The 24,246-nt window shown below is 47.1% G+C and overlaps 3 protein-coding genes across 5 annotated transcripts in view; 1 reads left to right on the top strand and 2 right to left on the bottom strand.

Annotated features, from left to right (window-relative positions):
- Window positions 1-1,273: 1,273 nt before the first annotated feature.
- MANBAL (mannosidase beta like) lies at window positions 1,274-6,271 on the bottom strand. 2 transcript variants are annotated; one of them, XM_075166361.1, is made up of 2 exons: window positions 6,083-6,271; window positions 1,274-3,530 (listed from the first exon to the last, which is right to left on the bottom strand). In XM_075166361.1, exons 1-2 carry the CDS (start codon window positions 6,230-6,232, stop codon window positions 3,423-3,425), a joined length of 258 nt encoding a protein of 85 aa, XP_075022462.1. In that variant the 5' UTR covers window positions 6,233-6,271; the 3' UTR covers window positions 1,274-3,422. The 2 variants fall into 2 exon arrangements, with proteins under 2 accessions (XP_075022462.1, XP_075022463.1); XM_075166362.1 differs by lacking the exon at window positions 1,274-3,530 and adding an exon at window positions 3,537-5,937 and having other exon boundaries at window positions 6,083-6,232.
- RPN2 (ribophorin II) overlaps window positions 1,274-24,246 on the bottom strand; it is a 47,132-nt gene continuing 24,159 nt past the window's right edge. The window contains exons 17-18 of one of the 2 annotated variants that reach the window (XM_075166357.1): window positions 6,083-6,277; window positions 1,274-3,530 (exon numbers count right to left, since the gene is read on the bottom strand). In XM_075166357.1, the coding sequence (XP_075022458.1) occupies window positions 6,262-6,277 (16 nt within the window). In that variant the 3' untranslated portion in view covers window positions 1,274-3,530; window positions 6,083-6,261. Of the gene's footprint in view, window positions 3,531-6,082; window positions 6,278-13,369; window positions 16,054-24,246 lie in introns of those variants that run through there. The other variant, XM_075166359.1, reaches the window with a different exon arrangement.
- GHRH (growth hormone releasing hormone) lies at window positions 17,012-23,753 on the top strand. The gene is given in 7 exon segments (XM_075166363.1): window positions 17,012-17,123; window positions 17,162-17,272; window positions 20,578-20,677; window positions 21,499-21,630; window positions 22,494-22,598; window positions 23,210-23,347; window positions 23,690-23,753. Coding segments are annotated over 7 exon segments (717 nt in total). The 5' UTR covers window positions 17,012-17,056.

Below are 24,246 nucleotides of genomic sequence, written 5' to 3'. Positions count from 1 at the left end.
CCATCTCAAGGGATTGTGCTGCTTGCAGTGGAGGAGCACAAGGATGCATTGTGAGTGTGGGACAGCTCAAGGGGTCGGCGATGGCCACAGCTCTCGAGATGAGCGTGGCCAGAGAGGCAGAGCTGCTTGAACATGATCAAAAACGAAGCAAAGAATTCTCAACTCCCAACCATGTTTCTTCAGAGCTGAGGCTTGGCCTGCTGAGGGAAAGGAACTTCGTAACAAGTATTAGCAGAAGAAACCCAGCTCTCAGCCCAGCTCCTGGGCTTGGGGTGGCAGAGCAAGGTGCTGTTCACCCAGGTGCTGCGTACTGGCTGGTATCTGGAGGCAGACCTTTGAAAACCTCCCCTTCAATAAAAGTGACTTAATGAGGTCTTCAGCTCCCTTTGGGATGTTAATTACAAAACAGCCTGGAGAAAAGTGCTTGGGAATTAAAGGAGTCACCACACTAGTCCTCCTCTTGTTTTGGTTTTCTGGTGAGGGAACCAACAGACGCTTGCCAGAGCTTGGCAACCACACCGGTCTTACCGCAGCCACGAAGAGCCACCAGACAGCTCCACGCTCCAGCCATGTAAACCTGAGCTACAACCACACACCGAGGGGCTACTGAAAATCCCTATTATCAGACTACTGAATCCCCATCTAATCCCCTGCTCGTATTATTAACAAATGATGCCTTATTATTGCTACCTTCATGGGGGCTCTTGGAGCCAAAATCTCTCATGAGAGGCAAATTAATTTAGTCATTGCACTGTTTCCTCCTTCCTGCCAGGAAGGTGAAGCTGTACTGTGAGATAGTTTGCTACTTTCAAGTCAAACACAGATACACACATGCCTGACAGCATTAACTAACCAATTGCTCACAGATTAAAGGATCTGAAAGGCTTTCCCTTAATGGATCATTTTCATGAATAGGTTATTTATTGTCCCTGTGTTTCTATAGTCCGAGAGTTCTGGCAGCTTTCACAATGACTGCACGGAAAGAGGCAGCACAACTTTAAAAAGAGATTTCTTTTTAAACAAGGAGATTCTGATTATATTTATTACACATTTCAAGAGAAACTAAAATACAGGAGATATTGGTAATCTCTAAAAACATACGGTAAGTTCAGCTAACAAGAATATTCAAATAGATATAAAGCTGTTAGGAACAGACTGGGGAATTTATCTTAATCCCTCTTCCCCCCAACAAAAACAAACCCCAATATCCACGATTTCTACTTAGCAATGAGTAAGCCAGCCTGCAAATAGCTAGATGTAGATGTTGATGTAGTAGCCTGCTATTTCAGGTAACAACCACACAGCGCTCATTGCTAACTGGTTCTTAGTTGTAGAAGCGCGTCTGTATTTCAGGTAATGTGTGTGCTACTCTTTCAATGGTTGCAATTCCGTTAAAGCATTAAACCCCCCTTTAGGTAACCTGCAGAAAGCCAGAGTTGTTAGACAAAACAACTACCATCCTCATTTATTAAAATGGAAGAAGTGATCTGCAGTACCTATCCAGGGCAGCGGCAACGCTTTTCTTTCCCCTGCAGATCACAGACAGGAACACAGGTCCGTAATGGAAACTTGTAGCACAGTATTGTTCTTTGTTATTTGCGTGGGAAATTTTTGTAATGTTTCTTTGTACTGTACTTGTACTTTGTACTCAAAGCAACTTTAGAGTGCTTGTGTCTCCCATGCTTTGTTCTGTCCTCCTAGTATTGCCTTTATGTAGCTCAAAAAAAAAGAAGAAAAAGAAAATGCTGAATTTAAAGCAGAACTCTAAACTGGATTTTAAGCAGTGCAACTTGGTGTCAGCATTCTGGTTAAGAGAGGCAGAGAGCCTGGAGCAGGGAAGCAGTGAGAGGTTAGAATCAAACTGGTACTGGGATCCCTCTGCCTCACCCACCAAAAGCAAGAGCGAGCAGAGAACGTGGCTGTTCTCAACACTGATGGTTCCTGTAAACGTGCTGTTCAACTCCTGTTACAGAACACGCAGCACAACACTGCTACCGCATCTGGGCTCTCAAGGCATTTGTGAATTGAAGATGGGAGTCTGTATGCAAAAAGGATCGCAGACTTGCAGCCCTGCCAGAGAACCCTTTCCTTCAAAGCCGCTCTGAACCCTGGGTGCGCCTAAAAGAGCAGGTTCTCCTCCCATTGACTCATTCGTGATCAAACAAACCAAGATGTGAGCTGGCATCAGGAAGCTCGAGCTGCCCTACCGAGACTCTGTGGCTACGTCACCACCTTTCTCTTTCCAGTCCTGTCTAGCCATATTTAAATCTAATACTAGATTGTCCCTGGGCCTGGAGAGCCAGAGCCTGAAGGAACATAGTGTATATGTCTCTTGCTATATAGTCATGCTACACAGCCAGCTTGCCACCCCTTGGATCTTAAAATACCGCATCTCCTCAGGCTGAGATCACATTTAACTTCAGGAAGAATTCAGCAAGAGGAGATGCAGCAGACTATAGCAGGTAAGGCTGGGAGCGAGTTTGCAAATGCAACAAACCCCAGCTGTGTTGAAATGGGGCACATGGTTAGGACTCGGCTGGCCGACAGGAAGGCTTGTCAGCAGCACAGCCAGGCAGTGCTGTTTGATACACGACCAATGCAGCACTCTGAGACTCCCGCCTCAGAGCCGCTTTTCTCCAACATGCGGTACCTGGTCTTCCCAAGTTTCCAAGAACACCCCATTAGCACATTAAATGCTGCACCTTCCAGAATCAAATTGTTCCCTGATCCTTGTAGTCATTGCAGTCCCCACCACAGCCTCAATTCCCTAAAACTTACCTGCTTTCAAAGGGAGGGAATAGAAAAGTGCATGGGTGGGGAATAAGAAAGAGGTAGCGACGCTGGGGAAATGAAAGCTTTCATCTACAGCAGTCTGGAATCTGATGAGTTACTACCTAAAGAATTAAAGAATATGACAAAGACATTATTATAAAGCCATAAAATGCAGCTATGTATTTCAGACTAGATGACAACAGAGATGAATACAAAGCTGTGTAGTGTGGTATCCTTGATCCATTTGATCCCTCTGCCTTCAAAAAATACAACACAAACCGGTATCCAAAGTAGCAAACCCATGCTCCACCTTCCACAGGGACTTTACTACAAATCCTAGCCAGCATGGAGGAGCTAGGACAACAGCCCTCTCTACCCACCAGAAATGACAGAAGTCACTTTAACGGTGACTGACACATTAATCATGTCAAATGAAGTCCTGGATATGTGAAGTCCTCTTTGCTTGTGGGAAATCTATGGCAGAACACTGCCCCTTCCACTCTTGTAAGTTCCTTCTCCCTTGTCCCCGAAAGGTAAAGCATGGCAATGCCAGAAAACCATTTAATATAGTTAGTTGCTTTTGATGTCATCTCCGAGGAAGCATGATTATAGCTGATTATGTTGTCTTTTGAGGCTCATCGGTCATGGCTTTATCGTTTCTTTTTGGTTTCCTTCTTGGGTTTCTTGCTTATCTGTGGAGCAGTTGCCTTTGGTTTCTTCACTGTCTCTGAATTCTTAGGCTCAAAACTGTCCGAGTCCTACAAGAATCAATTAAGAAACAGTCAGGAACTTTTTTTTACAATTTGCTGACAGCTCACTTTGGGAATTTGAGTATAAGCCAAAGGAAGCAAATGCTGGGTATCTCTGTTGGAACACATCTATATCAAACTGAATCCACATTTAATGTGACTTGAGCAGCACCATCTCTGCTTCTTCTGCATGTGCTTTTTTGATGAGCGAGAGTTTATGCACAGAAACAGCTTGTTACCAGACAAGCCGTTAAAAGCTTAAGTGTCTAAAATAGGCTTTGGAGAAGAAAAATAAAACCAACTTTAAAGGCAAGAAGAAAATCAACACTAAATGAAAACTATTCAAATTAGGAAAAGGAGAAGATACCATATAATCACCAGTGTGCGTGGAAACATTCAGCAGGTATTTCTGCCAAATGTTAATCATTATCATGTGCAAGACAAAAAATATTCCCCAAAACAGTAGTAAGAATGTAAAGTTCAGAGCCTCTAAACCAAGCCCAAAATCCAGGGAGGGAATTGCAAGCAAAGCTTTCTTCACCTGGACTAACAAGGAATGCTTAGATATCCTGCTTGTTTCCTTCAGGGGAGATGACAGATAATCTTTCAGCCATGGGAAATAAAGTCTAGCTATCTTGTAAAAACACAAGGGAACAGCGCCAGTCTCATCTGAGAAAGCGCACACATGCAGATTGCCTCCTTTCATTAAATGCATTTGAGTATAAATATTGCTTTAGCATCTTGGTTTCTATCAGTCAGAGTGTGCCAACTGGAAAAGGACACACAAAAAATGGCTGAGCAAGACGTGCTAGTTTCAAGCTTCCAAGACAGCGCTCCAGATAATGGAGGGGGAGGCGAGCATCTGACAGTATCCTTTTAATCAAGGAGCTTGGTTCAAACGTCTCTCGAGTTACTGGGCTATTATAGTTCACATCTGTGTGGCTTTCCAAGGAAGGAGACTTGGCTGGCTTTCCAAAGGCTGTAATCGGCGCATGGGGAGCTGGCAGGCTCTGGAGAAATGGAGCAACATGCAGTTATTACTCAGGGATGCAGTGTGCTGCTGCCGTAAAGTGAACACTGCTGCCTTCTAATGTTCAAACCAAGGTAGACTTCAAAGCCTGAAGCCTCCAAGACAGAGAAGCTCCTCAACATCCTACCCAGACTCAAGCATCATTCCCAAGATCTGCAGGGGTAGCCTCTGGTGTTTATGGTCTTGTATATTAGTCATATGGACAGTAAATCAAGAGGACAGTATACATATGGAGAAAATAAAAAGTAGAGCATGCAAACATCAAAGCATGCTTGCGAACTTAAACAGTAACAGGGCCTTGAGCTTTACCGTTTTAATTGGGGGCCTGGTCCTCAGTTTCCCACTTCAAACTAAAGCTCTCACTCTTTTCAGTTTTCAAGAATCAGGCTACTCCGTATTCATCAGGGGAAACAATGGACTCTGACAGACAGGCGCTGGTGGCTGCAGAATAACGGTGCAAGACTTGCAGCGCCACTGCACCGTGACCAGCAGCCGCCTGCTTCATCTCCCTGCTGGGAGCTGCAGCTCCTGCGGCAGGACTAGCAGCAGGGAGCATGCACGCATGCCAGGGCAGCGTCACTAATCCAGTACATCAACGCAACTTCACATCACACCAACAGTTAAAGGTGAGAGAATTGGGTCATGAACTGTATCCTTCACACTGTACCTCACCCTCAGGCATTCCCTTCCCCAGACAGGCTGAAAATTTCCATGCTTCCTCTGCACAAGAGGGAGCAAACATGGCAATAAAGATAGCCTGAAAACAAAACTTCCCATGCCGAGTTGTTACTGAAAATATACCATACATATTTAGCCAAAATCTGTATCAAACCACCAAACTTGCAGCCTGATCACCAACACGGAAATATCTGTCCCCAGCACGACAGACACTACCAAGCACATGGAGCTCTTTTATCAGAAAAGCCAAGTAGATGCAGGTCATCCCATGGCCCAGTGTAGAGTAATCGGAGACCTGTAATTCACCCCAACCTTTCACTTTAACTTCTCCTGAACTAACCCTCCACTTACCAGCACAGGATTGGGTGTCAGTACTGAAAATTGCCTTCCTCACGTTAGAATATACTAGAAATTTCACCTGTATCTTTTTTCCAAAAATCGCACCCAAACTAGACCCCGAAGTCATTTCCTGAAAGGCAGGTCCTGCAAAGGGGACGCCCTGCCTGGCAATTAATAAAGCAAATCATCAGCAGGATGACAATATGGGGTTGGGACTAAAGCCTTCTCATGTGCATGTACATTTAACACACCTTGCCAGTGCTTCAGGTCACTTTTTTCACTGATATTCAGAGAGACCCTGGCTCAGGTTTTTGTTCCTGACTTTCTAATCTGGGGTAAATCACAAGACAAAAGCTGGAGGTGGGAAAGCTACAAGGAAGGAAAGAGAATGAACAATGAAACTGTCATCAATCCCAGGGGCAGACCGCTGTGTCTCCATTAGCTACTCAAAATTCCCTCCCATCCTATTTTTTCTGACTGCCCATCTATATCAATATTAAAGAGCACTGCTTACTGTCTTATGGGACTTTGAAACCGGCAGGATTATGGCTAGCACACAGATAAGCTGGAAAATGGCTCCAATGAAGAGTCCGTAGCGTAGCACATTCTCCATGAATGTGGGCTCAGGGATCTCAGGTGGGGAGAAATCCAACTCAGCAGCCATCGTGAGCGCACCCTTCTTCTCTAATGCTCTCAAGAAGACTGGTTACTACAAGGGGGGGGAAAAAGAGCAATTATTTGCATCATGCTTTCTGGTATTCATTTTCCATTATCAAAAAATGACAGACTACCTCATGCAGGTTTTTTGAAGACACCCTGAAGATCTACAGACCCAATAACAAAGAGGGAAATGAAAGTTGCATTTAATTTGGATGATTGTTTTTTACCACCTGCCTAAGAAAATAGTCCTCAAATGCTAGTATTAGTCCAGTTGCAGGTGAGGGGAAGACAAACAAAATATGAACAATATTCATGAAACAATAAGCGAAAAGCTTAATAAACAAGAATATATTTCTCCCTGAAGTCGATCATGCATGCAAGATGACTATTATTCATTTTCACTTACATTGTGTATGTGGTCACAGCCTTGTTGTTTTAGATGGTGTACAAAACCAACTACTACTTAAATAAACCACACAGAAGGCAGATCCGTTAAAGACAGAGGAATGAGTTACCTGTTTAAAGTTAAACATGGCTTTAGTGGCTGGTTACACTAAGTCCTATATACCTTGCGACGGTCACACAGGTAGTTTGTGGCAGAGTTCAATATTGATCTCCTGGGTCCCAAGCTAGTTTCTCAGCCACGAGACTATCCTTTCTTCCTTCCTTCATCTTTCGCTAATGGAGTTGTCAATTCATTCTATGAATGACTAATGGCTTTCTACAATAACGGAGAACTCTCCTGCCAGAATTGCTGGAGTATGCCACAGAAAGTCCCAAAAGGGAAATTCAATTAGTCTGAGATGCCATCAGAACTCAGTTGTGATTACTGTCTTCTCAGTTCTGACCTGTACGATCCTGGTGTGTACTTACTGAATCAGCACTACTTATTGATACTTACAATTCTTTGTATTACTACAGCTTGGGTGTGAGATTGCGCTGCACGCACGTTTCAGTTGAATGGTAGTAACCTGCCTCCTAGAAATTATCTCCAAAGCAGACTCAGTATTTCTCAGGCTAAGAGGAGATTCTACAATCTGCAGATGTGACCCATTTCAGAAAGATGGTAAACTTAGAGTATAATTTGAGTAAAGTTATAGTTGATAAATCTGAGAATCAATCAACAACTCAAATGCCCTTGCATAAGAGGCAAATGTCATTTGGGGACATACTAAAAGGAGTGGTATATAAATTACAAGAAATAATTATTTTGTTTTAATTCAGGTAAAGTACAGGATATTATTTTGAATTTTAACAGACAGGAAAAAATTCCCAACCGCACGGACTGCCAGCCACTGGAATACAGAGAATGTGGAATCCCCATTACTGGTGATTCAGAAGAGCAGATCAGATAAGCATTCGCCTGGGATGGGGTGTGAGTATATATAATCCTGCCTTTGAATCAGAAGAGAATAGGTGACCTCTCGCAGTCCCTTCCAGGTCTGTACTTCAGTGAAAGGAAATTTTTCAAATTCTGATTAAAATTCAATAAGCAAGGGCTGCATGGGACTTGTACATGAAACCAGAATACACGCTGGGCCAGGTGTATCAGGCTCAGCAAGTCCCAACGCAGACCCAGAGGCTGCACTGGACACACAACGGCATCAACAAAGCACGTGTAAAAGTGGGTCACCCCTAACTGCTTTTAACTTTTAAAATGCCTTCTCCCCCAATCCACTAGGCAGCAGCTCCTAAGCAAGAAACAGAATCATGGGAAACTTCACCCCTGAGTTGCATTTTAACTTGACTTTATTTATATCTTTTGAAAATGTTATTCTTGCCCACCCCCTTCCTCAAACAGAGCAGGAAGGGATGTTGCTTCATTCCTCACCCGGAGTTTTCTCAGGACAAACTCCTACTGATAATCCTGATTCATACACCGAAACACAACACACAAAAATAAACCAAAAAAGGAAACCGATACAATGAAAACAAAAAATCTCCATCCTCATCTTCCGCAAGTCTCCCCTCCTTTCCCCTTTTCTATCTCAGCTCCCTTGAGGGTATTAGTAATGTTCCAACAAATCCCAGGTGACATGACCAGCATCAAGAGCTCTCATGCAGGCTGGCAGCAGCTGCCACTACCATTTTAAGCACTACCCCATGAAATACGCTCAGAGAAGACCTGACATCGTGCTCCAACTAGTCATAGTAGAGCGTCCTTGCTTGCACAGTAGCCACAGCAGGCAACCCACATTCAGACCACTAGTTTTCCTGCTATCAGTGGAGCTGAACTAATATTAGCAAAATTCTTTCCTGTTTTAAAAAACTCTTGTGGTTAACACAATGCCCAAACCTGCACACGCAAGGAGGCTAAACCTTACGCAAATGAGCAGGCCAAAGCTGAACACTGGGGACGCAGGCTCAGCGTCAGGCACGCCGCCTTCTGCTCCGAAGGCAAAACTTGCAAAGTGAGTTTTCTCACCGAGAGCACTGCCTCTTTACACTTTGCCTTGCAGCTAATCCCACAGGTCCCGGGATGATAACGGAGTCTTCCTCCCTGCTCCCGAGAAGCTAACAAGTTTCACCACTTCTTCCTTGGCTAACATCTCTTCTTCTCCACAGGTTATCAACCACCTTCTTCCTCAGACCGCCTCGCCTATTAACATGGCTACACTCAAAGTAATTGTTCTTAAATTGCATTTCAAGATCAGCACTCCTATTTCAGACCCTGAAGAGCTTCCGCCCTCCAGCTTACTCACTTGGTCTAACAGCAGCTACCACCTCTCCCCACAAGCCTGGCCATCTCACTGGAACGTAACAGCAGAAATAGATCACAAACAGTTGCACTGCACTACAGGGAACTGATTTCGACTCTCTGTTTAACAATAGTCAGTCTTGCCTCTATTAGGGTTTTACAGCAAGCTAGCTACGCCCACACAAAAGGACTTGTCCTGTAGCAAAGCCAGAGCTGTACCAGGGAACCAGCGAGGGGCTACTCAGGGCTGCAGGCTCATGCTTCTGCTCAGTGACAGCACTGGAAGATGATGCGGCTGTCCCCCTGGCAGGATCAGGCCCTACGATAAATAACCATGTGTTTTCAGGATCAGGGCCATAAACTAGCCACCTCAAGAGAGCTAGGACAGACTCAAACCTTTCTTTTTGCTGTCCTGTGTTTCCCAGCTGGCTTCTTCAAGACCTAGCACTGTATAAATAATTAGCATAGGACAAAGCCACAGGAGCAACTTCAGGTAATATATATTGGCTTCCTCTTGGGGTGGAAATAAAGAGCAACAGTATCATGCAGAACATGAAAGCTTCCGTCAAAGGATGAGGCAAAAAAAGCTCATGCTGGATTTCTGTTAGTAGGTGTTGGGGCGGAGACTGGCCAATTCATATTGGCTTCAGAGGGATTTCCGTGTGCTTAACACCGCTGAAAACACGTCCATTAGTGAGGCCGAGGAGCCCGTCTGCAGGCTTATAGGCCCGACGTCGGGCAGCCGGGTTTGCCAGCCGTGCCCGGGGGCTGCAAGGAGAAGCGGCCGTGCAGCCTCAGAGCAGGGGACACCCAGGGCTCCTCCTCCCTTCTCGAGAGAACAGCTCTGTGCCCTTTCCGCCTGCAAGCAGCGGCGGCCAGCCCTAGCTGGAGCAGGAGGAACGGCCGCCACGGAGCCAGGGAGGCTCCCCCGCACCCGAGGCTCTACACCCGCTTCCCGGGGGGGCCGGGGCGATGCTGAAGCCACCGCTCCACCCCTCCCAACAGAGACCCTTCCAGCAGATCCCCGCGCCGCTCCAGACCCCTCCTGCAGCCCCCGAGAGCCCCCCGGCCGCCCGAGCTGCCCCCCGGCCTCCCCATCACAGCCGCCCGGCCCGCTCACCGCCCCTCTCGGCCAGGCCTCGCCGCCCCGGAAGTGATTCCCGCCCGGCAGGAAGTGCTCCCCGCCCCGCCCCTAGCAACCGCCCGCGGCGCCGCGTTGCTAAGGGCGGCCTGCGGGCAGCGCGGGGGCCTGTGGAGCCGGGCGGGCAGGAGGGAGCGCTCCGCCGCCGGGTTCCTCCCGAAAGGTCCCCGAGGCCGCTCGGCTTCACGCTGCCGCCCCGGCTGTAGGCGTCTGTGGGTGCCGACCTCCCGGTGGGTCCCCACGGCCAGGCCCGGGTCGGCCCCTCTGGCAGCGAAGCACCCCGGGCCTTTACGCCTCAGGGTTAATGTACTCGCCCCCTAAATCAGTGCGAGCATTTTAATCCCCACCATCAATAGCGTGGCCTTTCAGTCCTGGCGGGTTTCTCTTTATCCGCGAGGTTTTGATCTGCTGCCTTTAAGTGCTCTGGCAGCAACAATTAAGACTCGTACTTCTGGCTTTGTGCTTGCCAGGGATTTTTTTTTTTATTTTTAATGTCCCGATTCAGCATCCAGCTCTGAAATGGAGATGTCTCGATAAGATGATCTACAAAGGAAAAAATGGCTTGTGCTCTGTTTTGTTCCTCTGTGGTATTTAAAGAATCTGATTTGTTTTGCCCTTTTCCTAACCCTAAAATATCAGTAGTGCCAGGTTAGTTTTGCTGCAGAGCTTTATTATCGGAAAGCCTAAATACTTTGGGGAAAACCTAATCGGTTACTTATCTACTGAGGGAGTAAGGTATGGCATTTGTAATAAAAGGATTTTCTAGGCTGTTACCAAGCATTTGAATTAAATGGGTATTAATGAAAGCAATTTCAAAGGTTTTGAGCAATTGGATTAAAAGCCTTTCATCTTTTTAGTGCAGACGACTTTACAGACAACTGGAGAATGCGCATGGCTGTGAGTTGCAGAGGCCAGAGACACTCGTACAAAGAAATTCTTCTAGCATAAAAATCCTAAGAAAAAAATTACTCTTAAATAATTACCAGAGCTTTCACTGCCCCTGGTGAGTGGCTGTACTGGCTCAGGAGTAAATCCAGAGCTCAGGAAAGGGAACAGATTCTGCCCTTTCAGCGCCCAAACACTGACTGTTTAGGACACAAAAGCACTGAGGAGGGAGAAATAACTCTTGTGAATGTCAGGAGAGATCCTATCAGTATTAAACAGCCAGAATAAATTCTTCCCAATACTAACGGTACACTGAATTTGGTGGGGCCGCTGTCCACACTCACCCTCCCACGGGCTCCGATCCTCACAGTTCGAAGTTTGCAGGCAAAGGGCAAAATACACACTTAGATTGCAACCAGTACCGTACGTTTTCTTCCTCCTCTCCCCAACAGAAATGGCACCACTCATTCTAAGTAGAAATAGGCAGGTGGGGGACCGCTAGTCCCCCCTGAGACTTTCTAACACTTTTACAGCAATGCCCGGCTCTGCACAGGAGAAACAGCCTTTGAACCGCAAGCAGGTGGTGCCATTAGCCTGCTTTGGCTGCCTGCCTTTCACCAGCACCACACTGACCCATTCGTTTCAGCTGATTGTGAAATGAGAAAAAAGGAAGCTATTTCTAAAAAAAACAGGAAGATTTTTCCAAAGCCTACGAGATGCGAGTGGATTTCAAAGCTAAAATTGGTTCAACAAGCAGAAATGGCAATTTTGTCAGCACCCAATTCTGTGTAGAGACAGAGCTCAGGCATGGTCTTTCTCCAAATCCAAATCATCCTTAGCTTTTTTAGTTCTTTCCACATTTCTTCTTCGGTTTGCATTGCAGTATTTCCTGCATGTCTTTGCAGTGAGACCTATTTATTACCATTCATTGTATGTGTAACATATCCTTGTGCACCAAGGTCTTTTCATCCTCAGGTTGCCGGGAAAAAATTAGTAATCACTGCTTTCATTTTTCAGCCCTTACTGGAAACGTGGCCTTCCTCACTCCCTCTCCATGTGTGGTAACACATCTCACTCAAATTCTGTTTTTTATCAGAAGCTTTCAAAGCACTTTCCCGAGGTGAGCAGCAATAGCAGCGTTTGGATTCTGGTGGGAAACCAAGTCACAGAAAATAGGTAGACGAACCCAGCCTGCCCTGACGGGAAGGGATGTCGTTGGGGTAGCCACTAGAGCCCGCGGCGCAGAGGGTGGGCGTTCACAAACCCGTTCCTACACCGCCTCTCCATCCCAGAGTATGAAGGTCTCAGTGCTTCCAAAAATCAGGAGTAGGGTCCTCAAGTGCGGCACCGGCACCCGAGAATCAGCAGCCGAAGGACCTTTGTCAGCCTGGTCACCGTGAGTCGGTGGCAGGGTTAGGACTGAAGCCGGCTCTCCCTGTTCATTGATTCTGGCTGTAAGGTGCTGCGTAACCTTTTAGCCACGGCTCCTTTCCAAACTGAAACGAGAGTGGCAAGACCAAAGACGAACTCCTTAATTACTGAGATTCACTGCTGGCATCTGAGCTCTGTCTGCCAGGGTTGGAAGAGGAAGGAGGTGATATTTAGAGAGCCAGAAATTCAGGAACCAGTAACTTTCAAGCCTACAGCTGAGTGTAACATGCTGACATCTGGCTGGAACTCTTGGCAGTTCACTTGGGCGATGCTGAAACGCTCCAGCAGCTCTGCTAGGAAATAAACAGAGCCAGACAGGTACGGGCTCTATAAATGGATCTCACCCGCAGAGCTCATCAGGCCTCCTGACAGATACACATCTCGCAGGCTGGTGCCATTTGTTCCATTGTAGTCTCAGTGATACATTAATGTTTGAAGATTAAGTAGGCTTTTCAAGCAGGCTTTTAACTCCATGAGACAGTCTTTTCTGATAGCACTTTCTTGCACATTTTGAGTTACTGATTTATTTTGTCTATTTTTAATCTGATCCCTTGCTTCAGACTCATAGTGCAAACTGTGCTTTCGTCCAGAGGGACTCCTTCCTTGAGATTATTTTGATAAATGTTTGTATTCAGCTTCCTACCAATCTGAATTCCTCAAGGGAAAATTCTCCCTGGGAAATCTATTCATGTTCAAAGGATTGAATCTGGAGGATCTGAAGATCCAAATCCCAGCACTTTATCCTTCCAAGGTGGAAAAAACAAGTTTCGTATGATTTTGTAATGGCAAGTCTCACCACACCTGCAGGGTTTAAGTTTTGGGTCCTCTGCTTCTTCCTTAGAAGAAACTGGCAACACAGGCCAAATCTTGTCTTTCTCGTCTCATTTTTGTTTGCTTGCCTTCCACAGAGATGACTGCATTTTTGTAAAGAACTTAGGACTGAAAGTTACCAGTCATAGCCAATGTAATTAAATGATTGATGATCAACTTATTTATAATGTGCCTTAGTTCTGCCTCTTGGGATAAGACATTTGAACAAAAATGTGTCCCATCCTACCTCTAAGATGGCAAACCTAGGCAAAAAAATATAACTTCTAATCTTAGGCAGTTCTGTTTAATTTAGCATTAGGGCATTTGTGTTAAGCTAGTCACCACCACATCTCTCAAGCAAAAGAAAACCAGAGAGAACAGTTGTGGGGGGCTTTCTCAGGAGGGGTGGGGATTGGAGAAGCTGGGGACCAACAGCCACCGTCTGTGCTATTTCGGAGAAGTGCAGAAAAGCTTTTCATAGCTGAGAATACGGGATGGGTTTTTTTGCCATTTGATGAGTTACTTCTTACTGTCATTAGTTTCAGCCTCACAAGGTGAGCAGGACCATTTCACATGCTGCTCAGCCTATGTGAAGCTGTATGTTGTGCACCTCAATAGACAGGGGCAATTTTTTAAAGCATGGCATGGAGACCGGAGGAGGTAAAGCTAAGAGGAAATCAATATCTGGGAAATTGCTGCAGGATCCTAACACTGTGTCCTTTGTCAGCGAAGGATTGGCACTGAAATAAAACTAGCTGGCACGTGCTTCACCCAAGGACCCTCGGGAGGTTAGGTCTGCATGGATGTGACTCTGAAATCCGGCAGTTCCAGCTGCAGAGGTACCTCTGGCAGCTCGTACCTGGCCGTAAACTCCACCGAGCTTGCACTGGTGTAGGCTTGGGTTTAGAGGGCAAATAGACAGCTACCCACTGCGCGTTGCTAACCTGAAGTGATGGTCTGTGGGAGGTAATTTGAGCGTTAGATTCCTCATGTTTTGGGAGCCAGTGGATGCTGACAACACTAGCTGTGGTAGGTAGGAGAGGTGGGGAGAAACTGGGAAGGTTCTAGGGACAAATCGAGAGATATTCTAAAGAGAAAAAGCTGTTAATTTTGCAAACGAAGTTTGTCATCTGTTGTGCCAAATTATTATTGATACTACGCCTAAAATGAAGTTCCCATGAGGAATGCTGTCACACATCTAGCACATTTAGACTTTGAACGCCACTGATACGCACAGAGCAGCTCTCAGGCTGTGAGGAGTGCAGAACTGCAGCCAGAGCCACCCTTCTGCACGTGCAGGGCTACCAGCCCTATCTGCGTGACTACCCTACTGAAAAAGATGACCACGAGAACAAAGACCATAGTTGCCAGCTCAAATATACACTGCAACATGGATGGATGCAAAACCGGCTCCAAACAACACTGGATCCTATTACAGTCTGTAGCATCTTTGAGCAGGGATGTTAGCAGCCAGAGCACCCAGCGTGGGACTCAAGCTGAGGTTGAATTGCCGGCAGCAGTGGGGATCACAGCCATTTCTGCTGCAGCAGAAGCAGCCTCACTAGCCAGAGGGAGAGCTCAAGGAGTCCGGTGGAGGAGCTCCACAAATGACCCTTCTGGGTCCTGGAAAGATACGAAGGTTTTGACTAAAGCTAGGACAGGAAATCCCGGGGACAGAAAGCTGCTCTATTTACGCTATTTCAGAACTCCTAAGCTGTATACACCCGACAGAGCCTGGAGGGTTTTTAGAAATTTCTGCTGCCTCCCGCAATTAATCTGAAGTCATAAAGAGAGCTTGTTGTTGTCTGAGTCTTGCTGGGTCCAGCTGTGCATGACAGGAACCCAAACGAGGCAGCGCAAGGAAACCCCTAGGATGATGGAGCTTTATATAGCCGTCTTTGAAAGCAGCTCACTTGAGATATGAATGCGGATCACAGCCCTCCTAATCCAAGCTGGGCAGCAGGCAGCTATAAACAAGTCAATTGTAGACTGATTCCCCTTGATCTGAGAGATACTGCCTGGTATCTTACAGCAGCTCTGTGTAAGGCAATGGGCCAGGCGGATAGAGAATTAGCTCAAAACCACGCTATAGCATAATACCTTGAAATAGCATTGGCTCTCGACCGGTTTAACAACATGGTCTGATTCATCTGTTCAGCCAGTGTAGCACCAAGACAGTGGAAGAAAAATAAGTCATGCTGAAAAATTGGTGCAACCAGCCTCACACATGAAAGAACACAGATTGTCTCAAAAAAGCAAACAAAAATCCCTTTCCAGTTTGCAGAGACGGTGTGCAGCTGTGTGTACCAGTACAGGGATTTTGGAAAACCTGCTCTGTGCTTCCCAGAAATCCACTTCTCCCGTGTTCATGAGTAGATGATACATGTGATATACCTGCCTGATTTGCATGGCAGCTCCTCTCCCCATGAATAGGCTGGTGCTATTTCTTTTTACAACTGGAGGAAGGCAGTAGTTCTTGCTTCTCTTCACGTTGTTGTTCTGTTTCTGGATTACACTAGAAGGCCCCTGGTCAGCAGCTCAGTTCAGGGTCAGCTGAAGCTCCTGCTTTGGTCCATTCAAATCTTTTTCATGATTTCTCTGTGAAGTGTCCTGGTCCTGATTTGATACCCAAGGGAACATGAGCCCTTACAGCACTCAAAGCAGGGAGAGTCCAAAGGCATCGGTGCATGTCTGTCTAGGTATAGAGCGACTGCTATTTAACTCCACGGAATCATTTGGCGTCCTCAGCTCACTCAAGCCTTTCCGACCGTCGGGTTACTGCTTACTGAGAGCTCACGGTTTGGACGGAGGATATTGCTTCACTAAGAAGTGAGCCATAATCACAGTGCTGATTTCTCACCTTGGCAAGAAGCAAAAGGGCAATGGCAGAGAGTTAGACCAGTGCTGAATGCTTTTGACCCCCTGTGCACGCAGGCACCCATGTACACAGCAGATGCACTGTCCCTTCCCTGCAATCCATCTCTGCCATCGATAGCTGCGACTAGTGCTCTGGTGCAAGATGAAGGTATTCTGCAGCAGGCAGATATGAGTCATCTCAACTGCTGAAACTTCTTCCCAGCATCGAGTCACACAAGCCCTGAGACAGGAAGGTCTGGGTCCCCATCAATTCTGGGCATTATAAAGTCAATACTAAAAATCTGGCAGGTGGAACTCATGCTGGCACCTCATTTTTAACTCCTCTGAGGTGTCCTGGTCTTCTTGGCACCAAGGCTATGTGTACTTTTTAACGGGGCTTTCATAAACCTTGTTCCAGGAATGAAAACATCTGCCAGCGCATGCAGCATGCCAGGGAAGACCCCTGCCTTTTTCCAGAGCGCATGAACAGAGCAGGGCTCTCCAGCTGCTTTGTGTGTTTGAGGTGAAGATGTTTGCGAGGGACTGAAGCATGAACAGCCCCGCTAACGCTAGCAGGTGTGAGTAACAAAGGAGAAGAAGGAAAAGGCTGATAATCAAATAAAAAGAAAATAGCAAAAAGATAAACCCTCCTGAGCAGGCAATGTGAGAAGGTATTAATGGTTAACTCTCTCTCATCATGGAGTAGGAGGAAAAAATGCAATTGCAAAGGGAAAGAGAAGTTTACCTTGCAAAGCAAATTTGTCATTCGCTCTACCAGATTATCGTTGTTATTATTTGCTCTTCATTCTTTGAACGATAAAGAGAAAGCATGCAAATGACCCTCGACTACAGGCATAACCCTCTCCCCGCAACCTCCCTGCCTGCATCCTTGCACACACAAAAAAGAGGATGCTAAACACAGCCTTTGAAATTCAGGAGGATAATTGATTCTCTGACGCGTAGAAGCCCACAGGACTCCTGAGGGAGCACAGGTATAAAAAGAGGAGATGCACCTCCCCGGCAGCCAGAGGACAGCTGGGGGAGATCCGAGAGTGTTCTCCCGGCTCAGCACGCGTCCCGGGTCCTGCCCAGGCGCTGCGCGGAGGGGACAGACCCAGCAGGGCTCACAGAAGCGGCTCTAGAGAAGAAGTTGCGTTCGCAACAGGGGAAGGAAACACCTGAGCAGGAGCCGATCTAGGAAGAGCTTGTTTTCCAAGGGAACAGTAAGTGTGAGTCTCTGCATGTGCATTTAACAAGATATCGTCTATTTGGAAATTGGAGACAATTAAAGTACACTGAAATGCAATCAAAGCTGGCATCAGTAATTAGCTTTGCCAAGTACAATATCCTTTGTACCATACAAGATTTTTTGTACCGAGTTATAGAAAGAAACAATAATTGAACTATAGGATAAGTGCAAATCAATAGAATAGTACTATAGATGAGCCTTGTAAAAACATGTTAGACGTTTACTAGCTGTAGCGCAGTTTTCCTCTTTTGCTATACTGATGCGAGTTCTTTTTATCCTGGAAAATCAATGCTGTTTTACTCAATAAAACTGTGTTTGAGCCAAACCAAAGCGCGAGGAGAAACACAACGGTGTGTTACGGATAACGTGAAGCCAGCTACAGCGAGGCAGAGTAAGGCACTTGAAAGGATTTCTGCTTTTCTAATGTAGTATTTCATAGTATAAAAGTCTGAACTTTATAAAACCGCAGGCACAGTAAAAGCTTCATTTCATCTACATAGTGGTATTTTTAAGACTGATCAGGTTAAGGTTTCAGAAACAGTAAGAGATAGTTACCTCATCTCTCCAACATCATTGTCACAATGCTGCTGCTAGCGTTGCACAGGATGGAATGAAGCCATTACGCTTTATCTGCTGGAATGGCGCTAAAAGCTCTTCATCTTAAGGGGAATTTATTTATTAATCATTTTTTCACATGCTGCCAGAATGGAAAGTAAGGTGTCCCTCAACTCAGCAGAATTTCGAAGGTGATGAGGTTTTGCAGAGCTGTCAAGCTGCGGGTACGCAGGGTGACACTTCAATCCCCTGGCTTCGCCTCTGAAATAGCAGACACTTCGGGGAAGGGGTGTAGGACTTCCATGTCAGGCTCCTTCCCAAGGGAAAAAGGGAGACAGAAATACCCAAGAAGCAGACTGTAGTGAAGGGAGAGAAGACAAAGCAAGACAGGGGAAGAAAGGCAAAACTAGAAACTAAAAAAAAAAAAAAAAAAAAATTTGCAAAGAAACTAATAGCAGAAAAGAGAAAAAAAAAACCTCAAAGGGACAAAAAGTGATTCTGGAGGAAGAGCCAGCATTCAAAGAAGAGAAACCAGATACAGAAGGAAAGTGGTAATCAGGGCTCTATCCTAGGAAGAAAAAAGGGAAGCAGACAACATTGGGCTAGGTTTTCTTTTAATTTACATTGATATTTCACTTCTAGCTCACACAGCAGCTTTCCTGGTACTGATTAAATCTCCTGGTTGGCACTTTCTATAGATAACGGGTGCCACAGTCTCCTGGTACCCCCCGGCAGATGCTTTAGATCACTTCTGTCTAAAAAGAGATCTGATTTGGGATTTGTCTTAGAGATATTTAGGGGAGAGAGGCACAAAAGAGGCATGCTTTTTCAAGTTCAAATGAAAAAGAAGGAAAAAAAAAAAAGCAGGAAATTTGCCCTAAAACCAGGAACCCTGTAAGTCTCTCTCAAAGTCACTTTTTTGCTTCTTCTGAGCATTCCTTGGCTCTCTGAGGGGCCAGAGTGGTCCCGTAAGAGACCAGGTATCGGAGGTAGGGGACGCCACCCATGTGTTTGCAAGGAGCAATGCTGGAGCCAGGAGCAACGGCTGCTCCCCGGGGAACAGACGGGGAAGCTGTTGGTCCCCCGGCTGGAAGCATGAGCAGCTGGAAACAGGGATCGGGCTAAGAATGAGTTTGTGATAAGAAACCCCATTTCTCAGTGTACCACCTTGCCTGTGCCTGTCCATGCACTTCTGACACTGCCACTAATTCTGTTTTTAACTTCCACGGTATCAAGACTGGACCCACTTGCACGAGCACCAGTCCTTAATTAGCGTTCCCTGCTTTCAGAAGGGGACAGCTATGTCCGAGCAGAAAAACAGAGCTCACTGCTGATGTTTCCCATCAGGACGGGCCCCCTCCTGCCACCACCGTCAGTAAAACCCATGGCTTGGAAAGTTCGCTCGGGAAATTAGAAGCCCAACCAAACCCCTTCCATTTGGAAACTGCTCTTTTTGCAACAAAGTACTGTTATAGGTTTGAAAGGTTTTTTAAAAAAACATTCCAAAGTGTTTTTTTCTTTTACGGAGATCAAACATCTTTCTGCTCTTTTCTTGTGTAAAATAAAACAGGGAAACTTGATATTTTAAAGATTTGTATCCACATTCTTAAAGAATCTTTTTTGAGCAAAAGATCAATGGCTTTCAATCAAAACTCAGGAAGAGCATTCACTGAAGTACCTTCCTACCGTTCCTCGCTTCCAATGACAAAAGCATCGCATTCAGCTCCCGAGGGTGTGCGACCTCAGAGGACGCTGTCCTGAGTCATTCGCCGTTTCAGCCAGCCGCAGGACGCGAAGCGCCGCAGCCACCTCTCGGAGGGCAGACACGCGCGGCTCAAGCCCGCCTCACCTCCCACCGAAGCGGGTGCTCAGAGCTGCACGGGCACCTCGCTGAGTGGCGGGGGGGGGCTCCTCTCGACACAGCAGCAGCTCAGCTCTCCTGAAGGGACGTATTTTGGTCCAGTCCCCCCTCTCCCCAAGCACACCGACTAAAGGAGCAGCCTGCATTTTGTTTAGGCTAATCAAGCTCAGCACCGTTGTGTCCAGTGAACGGGTTTGCCAGGGTTACCTCTGGGCCAATATTACCCCTCTGCCCAGGAATTTTGTTTGGATTTCCCTGTTTCTCCCCGATCTCTGGACAGCCAGCAAGGCAGCCCAGTTGGCTGTTGTGCACGGACCCGTGCCGTACAGCCATGTGAGCAGACACACGTCCCCAGGAGAGCGGAGGGCAGGAGAGGTCCCAGGGGCTGGTCACAGGTGGTCCCACGCAGGCAGTGCTGTTGCTTTTGGCAGCCCCTGCCAACTGCTGCCCTCCAGCTTCCAGGTGCTCTGACACTGGTATTTACAGCCCGTGCAGTGGTCCCCGGGGCTTGCCCCAGCCTGAGAGCTCTCCTTCGACCACAGTGGAAGGACAGGTCAAGAAGGGGGTCCCATAGCATGAAACCCTGCTGATCAGCCCTGCCTCCCGACTCAAGGGAGGCACCAGCTCCCTGAGGGGTCACACACAGCCACTGCCTCCAGGAATTGCACGCCCTAGCAATGACTTTGCCGTATCAAGGCATTTCTGCATTGGGAAACACCATAACCACAAACACGAAGGCACACTTCCAGTCTCTTCGTGCCGATAAGTGAGCAGGCGGACTGAGAACACAAAGGTGGCACTTGGCCTCCCCTCCTGGCCCTGAGCATCTCACTGCCGCTGACTCAGCCTGCTCTGCATTTCAGGTGACCCCAAAGGGTGGAAGATGCTGGATAAGGCCACCCTGCTCCTGTTCCTGCATTTAGTTGCATGCTCCGTCTCCTCTCCTCTCTACCCAGCTCTCAGGTAAGTGTTTTGTCCATGCTGTCATTCCCTGCCTCATCTCTGACCTTGCGCAAAATAAGCATGTGCCAAATTAAGGTTGCCAGCACTTCTGAAAGCCAGATGAACTTATGTGCATTGGTAAACCTATTTCTTTACCCTGACTTAATTTTTTGGGAACACTGCTAGCCTAGGGGTGGTTTCCAAAGAAGGCAGGCACCTGACATGGAATATTTCAGCCCAAGCAGTTGGTTTTGGAATTGAATGCTGGGTCCTATAAAGGGAAATCTGGCAATCTCTAGAGCAGCTAGCACCTCCAGCTCCATCACTGATTAAAATTTGTGCCTGCAGGCCACCTGCATTGAAATCAGAACTGCAGATATTCTAGTACGTGAACTCAACAGCTGCCTATTAATATTTCACGTATTTCCTTGTCAACTCTTAGAAGTCGTAATATTACTTCCTGCCACTACAAATCCATGGAAGCACAAAATTGAGCATTGGTTTCTATGATGTGGATTTGCAATGTCCCATAGAAAATGCTTTAGCCTTGTGCCAAAGCCATGGCGTAACGATACCAGAATTGCTGGAATTTTGCTCGAGGATGCCGGGTGCTCAGTGAGGGGGAAGTGTGTTTGGGGCAGCTCTGTCAATCATCTTTTCACTGCTGAAATAGCTTCAGGGCAGTTTCTAGCTGGGGAGAGTGACGGACAACACTTGTCTTACTGATGAGGATGGCAAAAGGAGAAAGAAAAAGCAGGAGAACAGGGAGTAGCCGTCAAGACGACTGATCCCCGACTGGCAATTGGGCATGTCTCGCAGTATGCCTTGGGTTTGTCTTGCAGGTACAGTCCAGGGCCGGTTGCTGGCAAGGCCGTGAACTTCCAGCTACAGCACAGCAGCCCATTGCAGAGCCACAACCCCTCGGCAGAGGAACAGGAGGAGGAGGGTTTGTTATCAGACCCCACCGAGAAAAGGTTTGTACCTCACCTCTCAGCCTCGCTGCAGCAAGAGTACACTGGCTACAATCTTCCCCCAGCCCGGGAACAGACCAGCAGGTCGCTTAGTCCCACCAGCACCACAAAGTCCAGGCTCCCGGGGGAGAACCCAGCTGAGCCCTGCAACCAGAGCAGAAGGCTGGGACCGTGCCAGCTCTCACCATCACCCATGTCCAGAGCCACGTCCTGCTGTCCCCCAGCAGCAGGGACGTACTGACAAGGGCAGGTCACAGGCCCAGCACTCTTGCAGGATTTTCCCCTGAGCTCTGGGAATCTGTCCGTACAGTTGTTAAAGCCTCTCCTTTCCACCCCTGCCAGGAGATGGAGGATGGTTATTTCTGCCTGAAGCACAGAGGACTCATCCTTACGACAGTGGGGACCAGCCAAGTGGCTTGTGCTTCCCTTACCTGTGGATTTTCAGGAGCCTGGGTCTAACCGCAGGCTAGAGACCTGCTGGAGGCTCCTGCCACCCTGTCCCAGACACAGCCCTCCCAGGAGGTGACAGCAGAGCACAGGAATGTCCCAGCGCATGGTTGTTCTCCTCCTTTCCACTGGTTCTCTGACCTCACCTTTGGTTTGCAGGCACTTCTCCTTGCTTGTTTTACTGATTTACAGACATTTTATTTTTCCTGCTGCCTCCCTGTCAGGACTGAGATTCCTCAAATCCTTTTACCCTCCAACACTAACGCAGTCCAATACCAAAAGGTGTTCGCTATGGTTTCCTGCCCCTGATCTCAGCAGTGCTACGTCTGGTGTATTTTGACATCCGAAATGCCCGTTTCTCACCTAGAAGGTTCATTGATAGTTCAGAGAGCAATCTTGTGCTTGTCTTTCACCCCTAGGATGCAGCGCCATGCTGATGCCATATTCACTGACAACTACCGGAAATTCCTGGGGCAAATTTCCGCCCGCAAATTCTTACAGACCATCATTGGCAAGCGGCTCGGGTAAGCCACAGCGCTTTGCTGTCCTACGGCTAATGTTTTGCGTATTACACTGGGCAGTTTCTTTCATTCATGTAGCAGAAATAGCTGCCTTCCACTGCCACAGAAGCAATCTCTCCCACTGTTCTACATCCCGAAGGGCATCCTGCATCCCTATGTCTTGGATTCCCCCTAATTACAACTATCATTAAGCAGCCTAATTAGTCCTTTCCTCCATGACTGTGTCAGATCAGCTGAGACCTCTATCATAATATCACAAGCAATAATATCTGCAAATAATAGTTGCAATGATCATTCACCGGTAGGAAACAGTTATCCCTGGTCTGGTTTGAACACAGAAAACAGCCTCTCCACTACCACTCGGGTAGCTTTGGCTAGATAGATCAGCGACTGCCACTAAATAAGACCAACTAGTCAGATGCGAGCCAGCTCCAATCCCTCTTCTAACACAGGAGCAAATACAGCTGACCAATTTCTTACTGAAATTAAGCAGAATGGCCCCAGGCTCAGATCCAGCAGGCTCCCTCACCATGCTGCTCAGCCTAAGCCAAACTTTGAGTGAGGGACTAAAAAGCATCTCTGAAACAAAGATGTTTCTCATCTTTGCATAGCAGCAGCAGTGAGAGCAGCCCAGGAGAAGGGGTGCACGAATTTCTGACAAGGCGCCAGTCTGACAGCATCCTGATGGACAGCCGCTACCACCAACAGATGGTACTAAGGGACTTCCTGGGAGCCATTCTGCAGAATCAAAGGTAGGTAGGAATCAGTTCATTATCTATTCACCGCAGGAATACAACAAGGTCCTTATTGCTGTCTGGCTTCCAGATGTGAAGCTACTGGATTAAGTATCATCTTTCAGATACACTCAGAGAAAGAATAAAGCTCTTACCTGACCCCATAACCCAGCCCTTCCCTTAAGTGGGCAAGTAGGGTGCAGGTAAGAAACAGCCTGTCCTGAGCCAGCCTGCACCACACACACTGGCACATCACTGTCCTGTATGCTCACCCTCATAATTCAGTAAAATAGCAGTGGAAAAAGAATTCTTCTCTCAATCCCAATTATGCCATCACTGCCCTGTTCTCTTCTTTCACAGGCCTCAGGACATCAACAGCAGTCGGTTAGAAGGCTTTCCCAGCCCCCTGGCTAAGCTCATGTAAATATTTCTCCGTTTTTCATCTCCCCATGCTCTGGTGAGTACCATTCCCTGCTCGATTCTGTACGTAACACACTGCTGCTGCACTGCTCAAGCAGTTTGGAGGCTCTCCTTCAGCAAAGCCAACTCCCACTGCTGTCCATGAAAAAGGGTGCTTGCTGCAACTTAAGGGCAGAAAACTCCCAATCAGTTTTGTCAAGTACCTAAAGTCCTGTTAGTCTGAACAGATAGACCATGAATGTTGAGAAGCTGCATGTGGATGTCTGGGAACAGGCTTGCAGCAACCAAGAGCAGCCTTGTAAAGCTATCTGAGACTGTGTGCCCGAGTGTCTAAGCTAGGCTAAAGGCAGACAAAAGTCTTCCCCCAGGAGCAGAACCTGCCTCCAAATCCCTGGGACATTTCAGGTTTTCCCTGCACTGAATAGGAGAGGAAGTCTTACTGTCTTCTGTACCCCTCACTCCTGAAAGTAGTCACCTGGAACTTGAATCATGCTCTA

Source organism: Calonectris borealis, chromosome 17, assembly GCF_964195595.1.
Source record: "Calonectris borealis chromosome 17, bCalBor7.hap1.2, whole genome shotgun sequence".
Taxonomy (NCBI): Eukaryota; Metazoa; Chordata; class Aves; order Procellariiformes; family Procellariidae; genus Calonectris; species Calonectris borealis.
This window is presented reverse-complemented; position numbering and strand designations above follow the sequence as displayed.